General features: G+C 36.0%; 1 protein-coding gene across 1 annotated transcript in view; it reads right to left on the bottom strand.

The window, feature by feature from the left end:
• Prex2 (phosphatidylinositol-3,4,5-trisphosphate dependent Rac exchange factor 2) overlaps positions 1–17,605 on the bottom strand; it is a 255,031-nt gene that overhangs the window by 37,939 nt on the left and 199,487 nt on the right. Inside the window, exon 36 of the mRNA XM_042666524.1 lies at positions 150–216. Coding sequence (XP_042522458.1) covers positions 150–216 — 67 coding nt within the window. The remainder of the gene's footprint in view (positions 1–149; positions 217–17,605) is intronic.

The raw sequence follows: 17,605 nt of genomic DNA, 5'->3' as shown, positions 1-17,605 counted from the left end.
TCCCAAATATATTGGCTGTTATGCAGGCAAAGGAAGTAGAGATTGCAAATATTCATAATTGCACGTTGCTCAAAAAAGAGCAGAATAAAAAGTAGATAAGGGAGGCATGTGAATAACAATGCACTATCAGAATAATCATCTACTTTTACCTTATCTACATAAGCAGCTTTAGATGTGGAGTTTGGTGGTGAATTTGACTTGTCCAAGTAGAAGGCTCTGTAAGAAACCAAAGAAATAATGGTTTATTGTTTGGAAAAACTTAAAACATATGAAGATGTTCCATGTACATATACACATATATGTATATATATATATTTAATTGTGCTAAAATACATATAAAATTTACTACATCGTTATTTTGTGTGTGACAGTCCTGAGGCTTCAATTATAACATTTCTTTCTTTATATATTTTGTGATCCAAATACATTTTGTTAACTGGATTTCTATCTATTCTTATTTTCTGTTATCAACAGGTAAATGTCTCACTAGAATGTTACCCTCCTACATGTACATAGAGTTTAACATGGTCTAATATACAGATGGCATAATATTCAATGCTAAATGAATTCACACAAAGTATTCAGTAATGTGACAAGAAGACAAGACTCACTCAATAGACAGTAATAACTCAAATCCAATTCTATACTATGGGAAGCAGGTCTTGAAAATTTTTTAATCACAGCAAGGAATGCAATTAAGATAAAGGATTTTCTGTTTTGGGGAGTTCACTCAAAATATTTTACAACAGATTTTTAACAAATGAAAATTAGTTAGATCCATGGGATCCAGGAAATTCTGTGACAAGTGCACAAATAGAGGTTCGGGTGCATAAAGAACAGAACTTCATTTGATACGATTTTTTCCAAATCGTTCCATTTCCTTACAAATGGGGCTGCATCATTCTTTCTGAAGGAAGCATAGAATTCCATTGTGTATATCTGCCAGATTTTCTTGATCCATTCATTTACTGAGGAGCATCTGAGTTGGTTCCATATCTTATCTATGGTGAATAATGCTGCAATAAACATAGTTGTGCTAGTAGCTTTAGTATGGCCTTGTTTGTGATCATTTGGGTAAATGCCCAGAAATGGGATTGCTGGTTCATAGGGAAACTCTATGTGGAGTCTTTTGAGGAACCTCCATACTGCTTTCCAGACTGGTTGAACAAGTTTACACTCCCATCAACAGTTCAATAGGGTTACCTTTTGGCCACATCCCCTCCAGCATCAGTTGTTACTAGATTTCTTGATTATAGCCATTCTAACTGGGCTGAGGTGATAAGCTGACCCAAAGAAAGAAACATAGGTCCCATGGGGAAAGTTCCCTTATTTGCAATAATTAGTATACATCTAGGATAATCTTCGCAGATGAGCTGCATACCTCAATAGCTATGTATATATGACCATATAAGATGACACGAAGCAAAATGAACTCCAAGACATGGACACAAGAGGTTTTTCTTTGTTGTTGTTGTTTTTAATGTACTATTTGACTTTTTGTTTCTTTTGTATGTTCTTCCCTCTATGGTATATCCCATGTTGTCACTGTATATGATTTTGGTATCCTGGTATTGTATATATATTTATTTCAATCAGGGAAGGGAAGGGGAACAACAGAATTGTGAGACAAAGAACCAATGCAACAGCAATATACACAAAACAATATGTTGGAAATGATCTGTACAACTTGGGGGTGGGAAGGGAGGGAGAAGGAAAGTAAGAGAAAAATGAGGGAAGGGATAACAAGTTTGACAAGCAATGTACTTATTACCTTACTTATATAACTGTAACTCCTCCTGTACATCACTTTGACAATAAAAAATGCAATCCCCCCCCCAAAAAAAACAAGAACGGAACTGTGTTTGGTTAAAGGAAGACTGACATGTAAATAGACTAATTGAAGACACTTCAGGTCTTCTCAACTTTGAATCACCTGGGGAGAAAGATCATCTATATAGATGCAGTTCACAGATCATTAGTATCACCGCAGGAAACCTCTCTACAGAAATATTCCACCACAGCTGGCTGCACACATTTTTCTGAGAGAGATGATGCTCAAAGAAACCAAGGAACTGAGTCAGCACTGAGTGTTTTTTATCTTAGTGTTCTGCCTCTCCTGTATCTACTTACAAGTAACTTGACAGAAATATTCAAACATTAAATGGGGCAGAGTCTTTCGAAAATATTTCATTAAAATAAAAAGTTAGAAAATAAGTTATAGGTTGAAAAGTTAGCCCACATGAAGTGTCTTGATTTGGTAACAATCTCTGTTCTTAACTACTATATAAGAACTGAATAAAAACAGTGATGTAAGTTTGCCATCCAAAATACTCTCAGAAGATAAAGAATTACTACAAATCCAGAGTTAAATCTACCGACTCATCCAGATTTGTACAAGTAGCTAATATATGCTAATACATTATAATGATGGGAAAATTTATTATTAATAATCATCAACTCATGATTATGCAAGCTAATCAACCATTATTATTTAACCAAGTATTATAAAATATACCAATGCACTGATGAATGCTGGTAGAAAATAACCAGGAGCTGTAGCTAACTCAATGACTTCTTTATAATATATAGACAACAATATAATTGTTTGTTTAAATAATTTAATTGATAATTAAAGAATTAAATACTAATTCAATAAACAACATTTCAATCACTTGTTAAAATAATACAGAATTACGCCTATGATTATAGGTACTCAGGAGGCTAAGATCTGAGGGTCTTGGTTTGCAGTTAGTCTGGCTAGAAAAGTCTATGAAACTCATATCTCTAATGAACCACCAAAAAGCTAGAAGCAGAAGTATGGTTCAGGTGGTAGAGCTCCAGCCTTGAGTGAAATAGCCGAGAAAGCGCATAAGGCCCCAAGTTCAACCCCAGTACTGGCATAAGAGAAAGAAAAAGAATTTGGACTGGTGAAAGTAATTTAATAATTCTCCATCAGAAAATAAAAGGCCAAAAATTTATCAGCCACAGGCTTACAGGTATGCATCAAATTTCAGTGTCATTCAGACTGTGACATACTGTGGATAGGAAATAAATTCCTAATGCACTATCCTAATTAGAAAAGCCTTACAATGCCCTTTAATCAAATTTTATGAGGAAAGTTAATGGCAAAGTTGGATTCACGCCAAAAGTGACAGTAGTTTATTATGCTTTGGAGGTTGGCAGGAATGAAGTCATGGTCCTTTGTCTGAATATAGAAAATCTTGCTAAGACTTTTCAAAGTGTTGTTACTACTTCCTAAGGGCTGAACAGTAAGTTCTGTTTTGGGCTTTACAGTCACAGTCTTGTAAATTAACTCTGCCAGGTAAGAGGAGTATTGATGGCATTATCTTTTCATCTGATACCTTTAGAATAAGAGACCAATATAATATTGCTAAGTTTCAGTGAGTAGGGGTATAAATATATCAAGTCAAATAGCTATAATAAAAGTAATCTTGGCACATTTTGACTGCTATTTAAGAGCTCAGACAAGTACACTGGTATTTATAATGCAAAAGCAGAAAGGGAGAGATAAGTTAAAAGATGCAAAGTGGTACTGGTTATATAGAAGGAAGGTCACACAAGAATTATGAGTTGGACTTTGATGGATGGATGAATAGGATTCTGACAGGTCAAAGTAGAAGAGGATTTTAACTTACACAGAATAGACAGAGCGAATTTTATTGGATCAGATTCATGTAAAAGAGGAACACAGAAATGTTGGGCAAGTTGGATGAATTTTTTAGTACTTATTTAGTTAATACAATCTTGTGGACATGAAGAGTAAAACAAGTCTTTTTTGCCAGTCCTGGGGCTTGAAATCAGGGCCTAGGCACTGTCCTTGAGCCTCCTATGTTCAGGGCTAATGCTCTACCCACTGAGCCACAGTTTCACTTCTGGCTTTTGATAATTAATTGGAGATAAGAGTCTTATTGCCTGGGCTGGGTTTGAACTGAGATTCTTAGATTTTTAGCTTCCTGTGTAGCAAGGACTACACGCATGAGCTACTGGCACCTGGCAAAAGCAAATATTTTTAAGAGGACAGTCTTTTTAAATATTAAAGCTTAGCAGTATCAAATTAAAAATGTCTTATGATATTCAGGACAAAATTTAAGACAAGTGGTATTTTACTTTTAAAACTTAACTAATAATTGTATTTCAGGACAGTTTGACACTTTCATAACTTTAAGTATAAAATCATGAAAACATTCTAAAGATACTATATAGTAAGTTGATCAGTTAGCATCTTTCCCATCAATTCTCTGTTTAACTCTAGTCTCTCTTCAAGGCCACCTATACTATTACTTTAAAATCATTTAAATTTCCTCAGTACTCAATGTTTGAAATGAAGCCAAGAATTCAAGGGTTTCCTAAATGTCTATCCATACGACTTCCCATCTGCCCCTGAACATTGCATCCAGCCTTATTTGTGCTAGGATCTTTCAACAAACAACCTTTTTACATTGCTGGAAACATCCTCATATCAGCTCCGCACCTTCTCATATACTGTTCTCTTTGCCAGGAATTCCCTCTCATTTCCTTCTTTCAAAAATTCCTATAAAACCCAGCTCAAATATGGCACCTAAGAATATCTCTCCTGGAACAAATTCTCCTCATAGTTATGCTGAGTTGTTTTCATTGTGTTGCTTGTGCTAAATTACATACTTGGAACTCAGCAGAGACCTTGGTGAAAATCCAGGATCCCCAAATCTAAAGCAGTGCCTGATTACTTGAACATCTAATACCTGATCTAGTATTGATCGGAGTCGAACTTCATGATAATTAAAATTGAAGAGTTGGAGTTATCATAGCATATAGCAACAAAATAGACATAAATTTGTAAAGATTATAATTTTAAAGATAGTTAAAATAATAATTGTATATATTTTTAAGGAATTCTTTCCATGCAAGATAAATCTGTAAACTTATAAATATTAGGTGAGGCTACAACTTAATTAACACTAAGGCATAAATACATAAAAGCATTTAATAGTCATCAGAAGTTAAAATTAGAAGTTAAAATTAGAATAAGGATATTTGATGATTTGTCCTTCAATGCATGATAATTACATCAAGAGAAAAGCATTCTCAAGGTTCTTTGGAACCCACAGTAGCACTATTTTGTTTTAACTTATAAACTACTCTAACTAAAAATGGTACAGTATCTTGGATACTAGGTAGGAAAAGGCAGGATCTCTGGATCCTATTTCAGGTCTTCTGGGTAGCTAGTGAGATTCTATCTCAAAAATTGAATAAACACAAAAATCTTGGGAGATGGCTCAAGTGAGCAGGCCCTGGGCTCAATTCTTAACATGAGAAATAGACAGTAAGGGAGAGTAGAGGAGTAAAGGAGGGCAGGGGAGAGGAGGATGGGGAGGGGAGGGGGCAGAGAAAGGGAAGGGAGGGGAGAGGAAAGGAGAGGCAGAGAGGGAGAGAGAGATGGAAAGATACAAGGAGAGAGATGAGACAGCTAAAGAGAGATGGAAAGAGAGCAAAAGAAAGAGAGAAACATAAACAGATAGAAAGTAGAGCAACATTTGTGTTTAGTTCTAAATAAGAAGAGATTAAAATAAACTTCACAGTCTACACTGAGATTTTAAGTATTTAATTCTTGCTTGTATACTTCTGCAATAGAAAATACAGAAAGGCTGAGATTTCCTTTATCTGGCACCGGTAAGTACGGTAAACAGTAAGTCCTTCGATGTTTGCAGTGATTGTTCATTCTTTAAGACCTATCTTCAGCATTATCTCCCTGAGACTTTCTCCGTATCTCTGGAGTCAGCAGCTTATCATGGACCCCAGTGCCCTGTACAGCTCATAACCCCAGATATTTTTGGGATATCTTCATGTTCTCTCCCCATTAAACTATGAAACAGACAATATAGTGTGTCTTTTTATCTTGTCACTCATAGTGCTAGGCACATAGTGAATATTCAAGATATTTTGTTCAAGTAAATAATTTCACAAAGGCTATTGGTAAATGACAGATCACTTTAAACCACTTCATAAAGGAAAGTGTCTTCTTTCAAGTATGATTCTGAATCAAAAAATACTGAATATTGTCTTCACCAATGGTGGCTTTCAGATAAGAAATAATATTCAGTGCAAGTCCAATGAAACTAAGAAAATTCCTAGGAGGGGTTGGGAGGGATGAGAGAGAATGATGAGAGGAGTTATATCAATCAAGGTGCATTGTGCTTATAGACCGACTTGTTGAATGGTAACACCTTTGTACAACTACATAAAGATAACAAAAATATGATCAAGTATAGACCAATAAATAATTTAAACAGTTCAAAAATATTATCAAGAATAATAAATTTTCCCCATCACAAAACATTTACTCATATTTTTACAAATGTTTCTCTTATGCACAATGCTATGAATAGGGAGGAAAAGCTGACTGCAAAAGACAAGTCAAGTCTCTGTCCTACCTTAAACTTTCAATGAGGTTAATTACAATCAGCAGAAGTAGCATGTAACTATCACCCCTGTTTAAGATATTAATGACAGCAACAATTAAGGAATAAGTCTCATAAAGAATTGTAGAACATCTACTTCTGACCAAAGGGCAGGAGGTATAATATGGCTAGAACTAAAGCCAGGCAGAAATGAGGAAGCTGCCCCAAAAGAATTCAGAAACACTAGGAATACAAGAGAAGTCTATCAAGTAATTTAAGCCCAATGGACACTATCAAATGAGTGCAAACAGAGGTAAGTCTTGAAGCAGTATCTACAAGTGAACATAATCTGCTGAAGAGCAGGATCTTTGTGGTGTTTAATGCCAAATGCCAATCACCTGGAAAACTGCCCAACAAAAGTAGCTCTTCAGTAAGTATTTGTGAAATAAAAAAAGGTAAATAATTCAAGGACAACATAGATATCAATTACTATTGACAAGGAATAAGCTCATGTAATAAATATTATGTCCTTTCCACAAAACCTTGAAGTATGACCAAGTCCACTCTAAATGAAAATACATAAACTCCATGTCCCTTCTAGATATAGTCGGGTAACTTTCATTCTTTTTTGTCTCCCAAAGACAATAATTTGCTAACTATCCTTCAGCCCAGGTTGCCTATGAGAATCAGTGATCACCTGCTGCACCGCTAGACCCATTTTTCCAAATTAATGCCAAGGACTTGGCATAGGCCAAGGCCAGTGAACATACTCCAGACATTATTTTCTGAATCTCTTCTTATAATATGGCACCCACTTCTATCCTTTATCCTTTTAATGTTGGCCTTGTCCCTTGTTGATTTTCATACAGTTCTTTTTTATTGCCTATTCTTTCCTCTCCCTGGTTTCTCTTCATTCCTTGCCCCTAAAGCTCTTGCTTTCTAAGATGTGTCTTTCCACACAATCCTCTCTCAGCAGTCTTCTAGGTCATGTTTGTTGCCTTGCAGAGAGCTAAATTACCTCTAAACTCCAGATGTACCCATGCAGTTATTTGTTTAATAAGTGACTATTTCCAAGCCAGGCCAAATACCAGGTACTTCGGACAAACAGTAAGAATCAAACATGATTTATTTACAAAGAACCAATAGTGTTCTTTGGAAAAGAGCCTAAGAGTAATCCGTAGAGGTTTAGCAGAGTGTTAGTAAAGAACATCACTGAGAACATCAGGAAAGGAGATACAAGACAGAGTAAGGTAAAATGTTCTTTAAGGAATAAAAAGGACATATGAAGGTGGAAAAGAAATGTCCTATTTAGATCATTTAAGTCTTCAAAGCCATTTAATTCCCTGGAGAAAGAGAGAAAGCATGAGATACAATAGTCAAATGGATGATGTTAGAAAACAGAAAAATGGAAGAGGAAGATGGGGGGGGGGGAGAGACATACAAGATGGGGAGGAAGAGAAGGATGAGAAGAGGTGAAAGAAAGAGATAGAACAGACACACAGAGAGAATCTTTTATCTTAGGTGTCAGCTTCTATTATGTTGTGTTTCTTAGAATGGAAGAAGTAAATAAGGTCAAATTTCCCCCTCATCCTTAAGTCTTAACTCTTTACTGATGATAAACTACGGTAAAATCTGTCTGACCTGCAAATCCCCGTGGCACTGAACAGCACTGAACAATAACTTGAGTGTAATAAAATCAGTCCTGCATACACTTCTGGACATGAAGACGTACTATTAATACTTTCACTGAATTCTTTAAATAACTTCTGAGCATCAATTAGCTGTATTTAGGATACATCAACAAACAGGAGACAAGGTTCTTGTTTCAGGAAAGTTGCAAGCTCTTTCTTCCCTGGTCTGTGTCAAAGCAACCTGGCCCTGCAGCCTTTCTCTTATGAGAAAACAGGAACTCTCAATGGATGATTTTCTGCTAAACATAGCCCCATCCCTAATGCCGATTCCAATGACATTTCTTCACCAGGACCCAAAACAAGCTAGCTCTTCCTACTTCAGAATCTGCTCCCAACAAAATTTCCAAGTTTCTTCTTTCCAAGTTTAGGAAACATACATACATATACAAAAGATCAGAGCAATGCATTTTGGCAGATATTATTGGTTTGCTTTTTAGGATAATCCCAGCCAATGTCCCCTCATGCAATGCTGCTCAAAATGTGGCTTTCAGACATAAGTAACTAATTCGGAGCAAGAATTTAGGAATAGTATGACAATTCACATTGCCCTGACACACACTATCCCAAAACACTGAGTTACTGAATACAGGACAGGTGCTGCAGGTCACTGTGTAGTCTAAGTTGAGAAATAATATTTAAGTGAAATTGTATGATTCTTTTTGTCAACCTTAAAATAGACTTTATAAAAATTGAGTTTAAATGTATAAGCATTCATTTTCATTTAAAAATCTATTACCTCTATAATCATTTTGTTAATCAGATTTTTTTCCTCTTTTATTGTAAAAATGCTGTACAGAGGAGTTACAGTTACATGAGCAAGGTAATGAGTACATTTCCTATCAAGCATTGTTGCCTCCTTCTTTGTTTTTCCCCCTTCCATCCCTTCCCTGCCACCTCCACAACTACCTACCCCACCCCACTCTACTCCGGCCAATATTGTAAAGTTCATTTTCAGCATAGTGTCTTGTACATCTCATTGTTACAATGGGTCAACTTGTATCCTTATTTAAGCAGTTTGTTTTTTCCCTTCCCCTCCCCAAATTAGAGAAGTGTATATACAAGATGCAGGGCACCGACATCAAATACAGTGAAAACAGGGGTTATACCATAGGGGAGGAACATGCAAAGAAACAAAAAAATCACATGGTACATTATAAGTACATTAGAAATGATAGCAAGAAAGAAAAAAGATACTTGTATCCCTATCTTAGGGTTCATTTTGCTTATTTTATATGGTCATATGTACATGGTTTTTGGCCTTTTGTTCTTGTCCTACACATGTTCTAGTTATTGCAAATAAGGGAAACCATGGGTCCTATGTTTCTTTGGGCCTGGTTACTTCTTAATATAATTTTTCCAAGTCTTTCCATTTCCTAACAAATGGGGCAATGTATTCTGAGGACCAATAGAATAGAACTGAAAACCCAGAAATGACCCCACAGACCTATAGTCACCTGATCTTCAATAAGGGAGCTTAAAAAAATAGAATGGAAGAAAGAGCCTCTTAAGTAAATGGTGCTGGAAAAATTGGTTAATCAGAATTTTTCAAACTGATGGCTTTTACATTTTAAACTAACCTACAGAAATGAAAGTTTCATTTTTAATCTTGTGATTTATTCATGGCATTAAAACTTCAGTGGATGTTTGTTAAGAAATTGCTTTGTAAAACTCTTCTCTTCCTATCAACCTATCTATGTGAGATTGATTTTCTTTGGCCTTCAAGGTTATTAAATTAAACACAGGATTTAGATATACGTTTTTCCTATAAACCTTGCTGTCAATTCAGCCTAGATAAATCCACCCAGCAAGAAATGAGCCAATCTCTCTAACTGAAAACTTCCAATATTGTTATATGCACTATTTGACCAATGTCTATGTAAAGATACCAAATGTGGAAAAATCACTATTTCATTCATACTTTTGATTTTGATTGTAGGATGACAAAAAATTACTTTCTTGCATTTTGTAACTACCTACAGAATCAGGCAGCAGTCAGATCATAGTGGTACAAACCTAGCTAGACATGATATTTTTCAGCTAGTTTTCAATTACACATGGTGTAAAGATCCTACTTCAAAAGGTGAGTCATGGGAGATTTGAATAACTATCCTTCCTATCTTTGGACAGTATCTAGAAGCAGTTCAATGAACAGTTAGAGGATCAGAGGTATCAAGATATGATTATAACAATTCATATGATTTTTCCCCAAATCAGATGCTCAATGGAGAAATTAGAAGTGGAATTCAAGTTTAGTGGACTTTCCAGCCTCCAGTAGATGAATGTAACAGGGAATTCCACTTCATTATCCCATCTCTTCTTACCTTACCTCCACCATCACGACCTGACCTGTCATTTGACTTATTAAGCACATCTCTATTTAATTTTTCTTACTTCGGTCTTAGAAAGGCAAACTAGGTATATCACATTAGATCTATTGACAATATCTTTCCATAAAGCTAGCAAAGGATTTGTTTATCGTTCTCCCTTATTTTTTCTGAATGTATCCAATTCTATGTCTGAGTTCAATAGCTTGTACATTAAGTTGAAAGTCAATCTGAAACATATTCAATAAGTTTCTAAATTACTAATTTGTATACAATTTCATGAAATATAGTGTGAATGGAATAAAACTCTGAGCTTTCAATGTTATATGATTATATATATTTAAAGACTTCAATGAAAATATTTTATTAAATTCAATTTTATATTTATAGAGTTGAAACAGTTTATATTTGGCTGGGCACCAGTGGCTCATGCCTGTAATCCTAGCTACTCAGGAGACTGAGATCTGAGGATCATGATTCAAAGCCAGCCCAGCAGAAAAGTCCATGAGACTCTTATCTCCAATAAATCACTCAGAAAACCAGAAGTGGCACTGTAGCTCAAGAGGTAGAGTGCTAGCCTTGAGCTGAAGAGGTGAGGGACAGCATCCAGGCCCAGAGTTCAAGCCCTACAACTGACCAAAAAAAGTTCATATTTGATAATAATGTATACTTTATGTCCTTATGCAATTGACATATATAATGCATATAATATTATGAAGTATATGGCTTGATATATTTTTAGAATTTGATGCAAATATATGAATGATAATGGCATTTAAAATTGATACAGATAAATCTACCTTCTCTGACTATCACAATTCATAAGCTGCATTCATTATAAAGGTGCATGCATTAGTGCTGTTAATCTACAGTCAAGCTCCGGAGATTTGTTTTATTTTCAAATAACAAATAAGACTGCAACTATTTCAGATTCTGTCCATTTTCCTGGCTCCGCTTCTCACTTGCAGGGTTCTTATCACTTACAGAACTATTGTAATGGTTTCTTAACTAGTCTTACTTTTTGTTCTTCTCCTCACCTCCTAATTTGTCCTCAATTGTACCACCAGAATACAGTGTAAAACATCCCATGCTCCCCGCATACCAGGATGCTTAGAATTTACAAAATGACCTCACTTCTTACAGATCAAGGCCTCACTTCCTCAGCCAGCACCCAAGGTAGCCTGTAGCCAGAGCCCTGCGCACCCCTCCTGCTCCACTGCTGTCCTCATCACCCCCAGGTCCAGCTGTGGCTTTCAGTAACTGTCCCCAGGCATGGCAAACTGGTGTTATAAATGAACTTATCATAAGTAATGCAAAACATGTGCTTGATTTTCTTCCTACATAACTGACAAAATTTTACAAACTTGATTTACCTAAGATTAACCTTGCCCTCATTTTAAGTTGGGTAGTCTTCCTAACCTAGTTAGATTTTACAAACCAAATATTGTATTTTTCAGCCCACAAATGATATATGCATCTACATTAATTGATTACTATGACTATATAAATTGGTTTCATGTTACAATCAGATCCTGAGTGTCAAAAGCTCTGGACCTGGGCTATATTTCCCAATTGCTATCACAATAAAGCAATGAAAAGATCATTTATAGTCATACATATACCTTCCATGGTCTATTCTATAAAACAAAAGGCAGCTGAAATGTCAGCAAAAAGGAACTGAAAAAAATAATAAGAAAAATATTCACAGAAAAGCTTGACTAAGGTGTCTTGAATATATATTTAAGCCACGTTGTCCCTGTGATCAGATAGAATAGTCAGCAGAGTTAAAAATAAAATCAATCTTTATCCCATAAGCACTGCCCACTTTGCCTTACATAGTGTATTTCTCTACCTGATTTTTTTGGGGGTATATTTAGTTCTTTTTGATAGTACTAGCTCTCATCTATTCTAAAGAATATTATGAACACAAAGTACTCTAACCATCTTTTTGCTTTGGTAAAAAAAAATCTTTTCTTAGCCTGGAGATAGAAAACAATGGCTTTTTTTGGTATGGAGATAGAGGTGAATCTCGTCAAAGGATGCTTTGAAAATGAAGTGATTTTACTTGCTTCTACTTGTCATACATTTAGTTTATCTATTGATGCTTATGAATATTATCACAACACAGGACTTACTACAAAAATGTCAAATTTCATATTAAGTAATTCTAAGCTCATATGCTGTTCTTATCTAAATATTAAACTAAGAATTCCTTTAATGAACTGGATGTGGTGGTACACTTCTATAATTCCATTGCTTGGGGACTTCAGGCAGGAGGATTGAGAGTTTAAAGTCAACCTGTGCTATACAAAAGACTTAAAATCATTCAAAAAAAGTATTCTTCTACAGTAAATGCTACGTAAATATTAACTATAATCTTAACTTAGTGAGCCAAATAAATTAGTCTGAATTTAAATAAGATTATTTGAATTAAATGAGGCTAAGATTATATGCATCAATATATATGCAGCAGCACTACATTGGTAGTAAAGTGATGGTGTTGAGGTTTAATAGAATTTTAGTACTTTTCTGGTAAGAAAAGAGGTATGCTGCTCTAAAAATGTCATTACAACTTCAACTTTACTGATGTCTTCTCATGTGAAATTTATGAACATTGACTACACTACTAAATTTTCTGGAAAGGTCTCCAACAGAGTCAGCATCTGTATACCCTCCAAATAGTCTAGAAGTTTGTGAGTATAAAACAAAGCAGACTGACTACTGAAATAAATTCAACGAAGTGATAGTATCTCCAAAGGACAGCCATGCATTACTGTATGATTTCCAATTCCACGTGATGACGTGGGTGACATTCACTATGAATCAAGCTTAGTGGCTGCCTTATACTAGATAGAAGGCAGGCAAATAATACACAAGGCAAAATACAGCAAATGTAATCAAAGAAGTCACTCAGTTTTAAAGACTGTGATTAATTTCAGCTGAGGCCATAACATGAGACAAACTGCAGGAAGATAAATTGAAGATGGGTCCTAAATAATTAAGCTCCTTTAGTAAATGGCAATGGAGCTAAAGCATGCCCTGGGCAAAGGCTGGCTTAGTAGAGGTTGGGGAAGAGGTGAAGGATAAGCCAAGGAGACCAAACGGAGGTTCTGTTTCCAAGTCTGTTTCATGTCCTTCTTCCTTCTGAACTCCAGCCTCCATAACACCTTCCAATTTCTCCTTTCTGTTTACAGGTTTTCATGCATGCTGTTTGCTCTGCTGGACAAGAATCCCTTTCACTCAAGTTTACTTCAAGATATCTTCTTCAAATAATACATTTTTAAAAGCATTCATCCTCTCCCCATTCCTATTAAGATGCATTTGTTTTCTTGTACCCTGCCAAACACCTTACACCTTTCTCTACATAATTTGTGGCTGAACACAGTTTTACAAATTATCAGTGAAAACTTTGCAGACAAAATGTTCTTGGCAGACAGCAATCTTAACTATTCTGATGCCCAGAACATGTAGAGCTGTCCTTGGTACTCTGTATTCAGACCATGTTGAATAGACCGAAATATGCAGCTTTTTCAACACTTTTAATTTGTGTGAGAATTAAGCACTTAAATATAACATATAATTTGTAAATAGTGAATGCTCTCTATATTTCATATTAAAAAGTTAAAGAAGTCTAGAAAAATACAAGCATTATGAACTAATTCAAATTTTATGTAGACTTAGTTATTTTCTCCTGCCATGGGAGAAACACTGCTCATATGAAAGATTATTGACAATCCTGAAAATTCTGCACTGGAAATAGAAAGGAATTAAGCAGACATATCTGGCTTAAAGCTAATATTAGAGACACCAAAATATGGAGTTTCTTGGGATTTTTTTTTTTTTTTTGTCAGTTGTGGGCTTGAACTCTGGGCCTGGGTGCTGCTGTCCCTGAGCTCTTCAGCTCAAGGCTAGCATTCTACCACTTGAGCCACAGCGCCACTTCTGTTCTTTTTGGTGGTTAATTGGAGATAAGAGTCTCAAAGACCTTCCTGCCCAGGCTGGCTTTGAACTGCGATCCTCAGATCTCTGCCTCCTGAGTAGGTAGGATTACAGGCATGAGCCACTGGCAACCGGATGGAGATATTTTAAACTATAATTTACAAAGAGTCTTCAACTTTGCTGAAAGATGGTGTGAAAAACGTATTGAAACTTCAATGAAGTAGATAAGAATCTGGAAGTTTCTGATTAATTTGAAAAGAAATCATATATAGAGAAAAGTAATTTAAGAAAAAAGTCATTATTCATATGCTAATTAATATTCTCTCAGACATGCTCACTGGCTCTCAGCTTTTAAGCCCAAATTCTCTTTTTTCCCCTGACAATACTGAAGGTTGAACTCAGAGCCTTGAGTTCTTGTTCAGATTTTTCGCTCACAGATGGCACTGTACCACTTAGTCATGCCCCCAATACCAGCTTTTTGTTGGTCAACTGGAGTTAAGAGTCTCTTGGATCTGTCTGCCCAGGCTTGTCTTGAAATCTCAATCCTTAGATCTCAGCCTCCTGAGCAACTAGGATTGTGTGTGTAAGCCACACATGTCTGTCTAAGCCAATACTCATTGACTGTAGAATTTGCACATACAATCAGTATCAGAAATAACCTCTTTTTCATACATGGATGTACTGTTTGCCATCCAGTCAAGAATGGACACAGTATTTAATGAGGCAAGGACGCAAGGAAGGGAGAGGATGAGGCTATGAGCCCAGAGCGAGGACCAGAGACCGGGTATGAAAGCTGAAGTCCTTCATTTTCTCCTCCTGTTCCATAATTGCACTTAATGAAGGAAAGGTCAGAACATCCACACTTCCTTTGTATTCAGAGCTAGAGAGAAGTAGCACGCTTCGCAGAATTGCTATCATAGAAATGAATAATCAAAACTCATACGTCTAGATGATATTTCCTAGTTGAAAATACTGTCCAAAACGTATGGTTCTAAGATTGATTTCTGTGTAACATTTTTTAATAAAATATCTTTGGCCTTTGAAAAATCTACAAAGAAAATGTGCTTTATCCACAAATGTACACACCAAGAGAATATCTACTTTGTTTTCTTCCTGTTAAGATGATGAATTTACTTTTAGATACCCCAAACCATAAGCCCTCAAAAATTCCAAGGGAACAAAAATCAATGGTTTTCTGTATGTCAGTAACAAGAAGAGCAGCTGAAATCAGGAAAACATTCGTAATAGCCCCACAAAAAAAAATACCTAGGAATTAACTTAACCAAAGAAGTGAGGACCTCTATGATGAAAACTTTAAAGACCTGAAAAAGGAAATTAAAGCAGAACTTAGAAAGTGGAAAAACCTCCCATGCTCCTGAAATGGGAGAATTAACATCGTGAAAATGGCAATACTGCCAAAGGCTATCTACAATTTCAATGAGATCCCTAATAACATCCCAACCTCATTCTACAATGAAATAGAAGAAGCAATCCAAAAATTCATATGGAAAAATAAAAGACCCTGAATAGCAAAAACAATCCTTAACAGAAAGAACAGTGCAGGCAGAATATCAATGCTAAACTTCAAATTCTACTACAAAGACATAGTAATCAAAACAGCTTGGTACTGGCACAAGAACAGACATAAGGAGCAATGGAAAGAACTGAAAACCCATAAATGAACCCAGAGACCTATAGCCACCTAATCTTCGATAAGGGAGCTAAAAACATAGACTGGAAGAAAGATAGCCTCTTCAGTAAATGGTGCTACAAAACTGGTTAAACACCTGTAGAAAACTATAGCTAGATCCTTCTATATTATCCTGCACCAGAATCAACTCCAAATGGATCAAAGACATCGAAGTCAAAGCAGACAACCTGAAAACATTACAGGAAGGAGTAGGAGAAACTCTAGGGCTCCTTGGCTCAGGCCAACAAATCAAAGAAAGGTTGGAAAAATGGAATTACATGAAACTGCAGAGCTTCTGCATGACAAAGGACATAGCAAGCAAGATCAATAGAAAGCCTACAGATTGGGAGAAGATCTTCACTAGCCATACAATGGACAAGGGTCTCATATCTAAAATATACCTGCTACTGAAAATAACAAATCCTCAAAGAAACAACTGCCCAATAAATGAGTGGGCTAAGGACTTACAGAGACATTTCTCTGACGAGGAAATAAGAATGGCCAATAGACACATGAAGAAATGCTCAGCTTCTCTAGTCATAAAAGCAATGCAAATCAAAACAACACTGAGATTCCACCTCCCCCCAGTTAGAATGGTTATAATCAAGAACTCTAATAAACAATAGATGCTGGAGGGGATGTGGACAGAAGGGAACTTTACTGCATTGTTGGTGGGAGTGTAAACTTGTTCAAACTCTTTGGAAAGCAGTATGGAGGTTCCTCAAAAGACTCCACATAGAGCTCCCCTATGACCCAGCAGTCCCACTTTTGGGCATTTACCAAATGATCACAAACAAGACTATACTAAAGCAACCAGCACAACTATGTTTATTGCAGCATTATTTACCATAGCTAAGATATGGAACCAACCCAGATGCCCCTCAGTAGATGAATGGGTCAAGAAAATGTGATATTATATATATATATATATATATATATATATATATATATATATAGTGGAATTCTATGCTTTCATCAGAAAGAATGACATTGCCCCATTTGTTAGGAAATGGAAAGACTTGGAAAAAATTATATTAAGCAAAGTAAGCTAGACTCAAAGAAACATAGGTCCATGGTTTCCCTTATCTGCAATAACTAGTATATGTCTAGGACAAGCAGAAGAGGTTAAAAGCTATGTATATATGACCATATAACCTGATGCTAACAAAAATGAACCTCAAGATAGGGACACAAGCAATTTTATCTTTCTTGCTTTTCTTGTTAATGTACTTAACATGTACTATGTGATTTCTTTTGTTTCCTTGTATTTTCTTCACCCATGGCATAACCTTTGTTGTCACTGTATTTGTTTCCAGTATCCTGCATCTTATATATACATTTTTCTTTTTTTTTTTTGCCAGTCGTGGGGCCTGAACTCTGGCCTGGGCGCTGTCCCTCAGCTCTTCAGCTCAAGACTAGCGCTCTACCACTTGAGCCACAGCGCCACTTCTGGCTTTTTCTGCTTATGTGGTACTGAGGAATCGAACCCAGGGCCTCATGCATGCAAGGCAAGCACTCTACCACTGAGCCACCTTCCCAGCCCCTATATACATTTTTCTAATT

The sequence above is a fragment of the Dipodomys spectabilis genome, unplaced genomic scaffold, assembly GCF_019054845.1.
Source record: "Dipodomys spectabilis isolate Male_0828 unplaced genomic scaffold, ASM1905484v1 ptg000015l, whole genome shotgun sequence".
In the NCBI taxonomy this organism is placed as follows: Eukaryota; Metazoa; Chordata; class Mammalia; order Rodentia; family Heteromyidae; genus Dipodomys; species Dipodomys spectabilis.
This window is presented reverse-complemented; position numbering and strand designations above follow the sequence as displayed.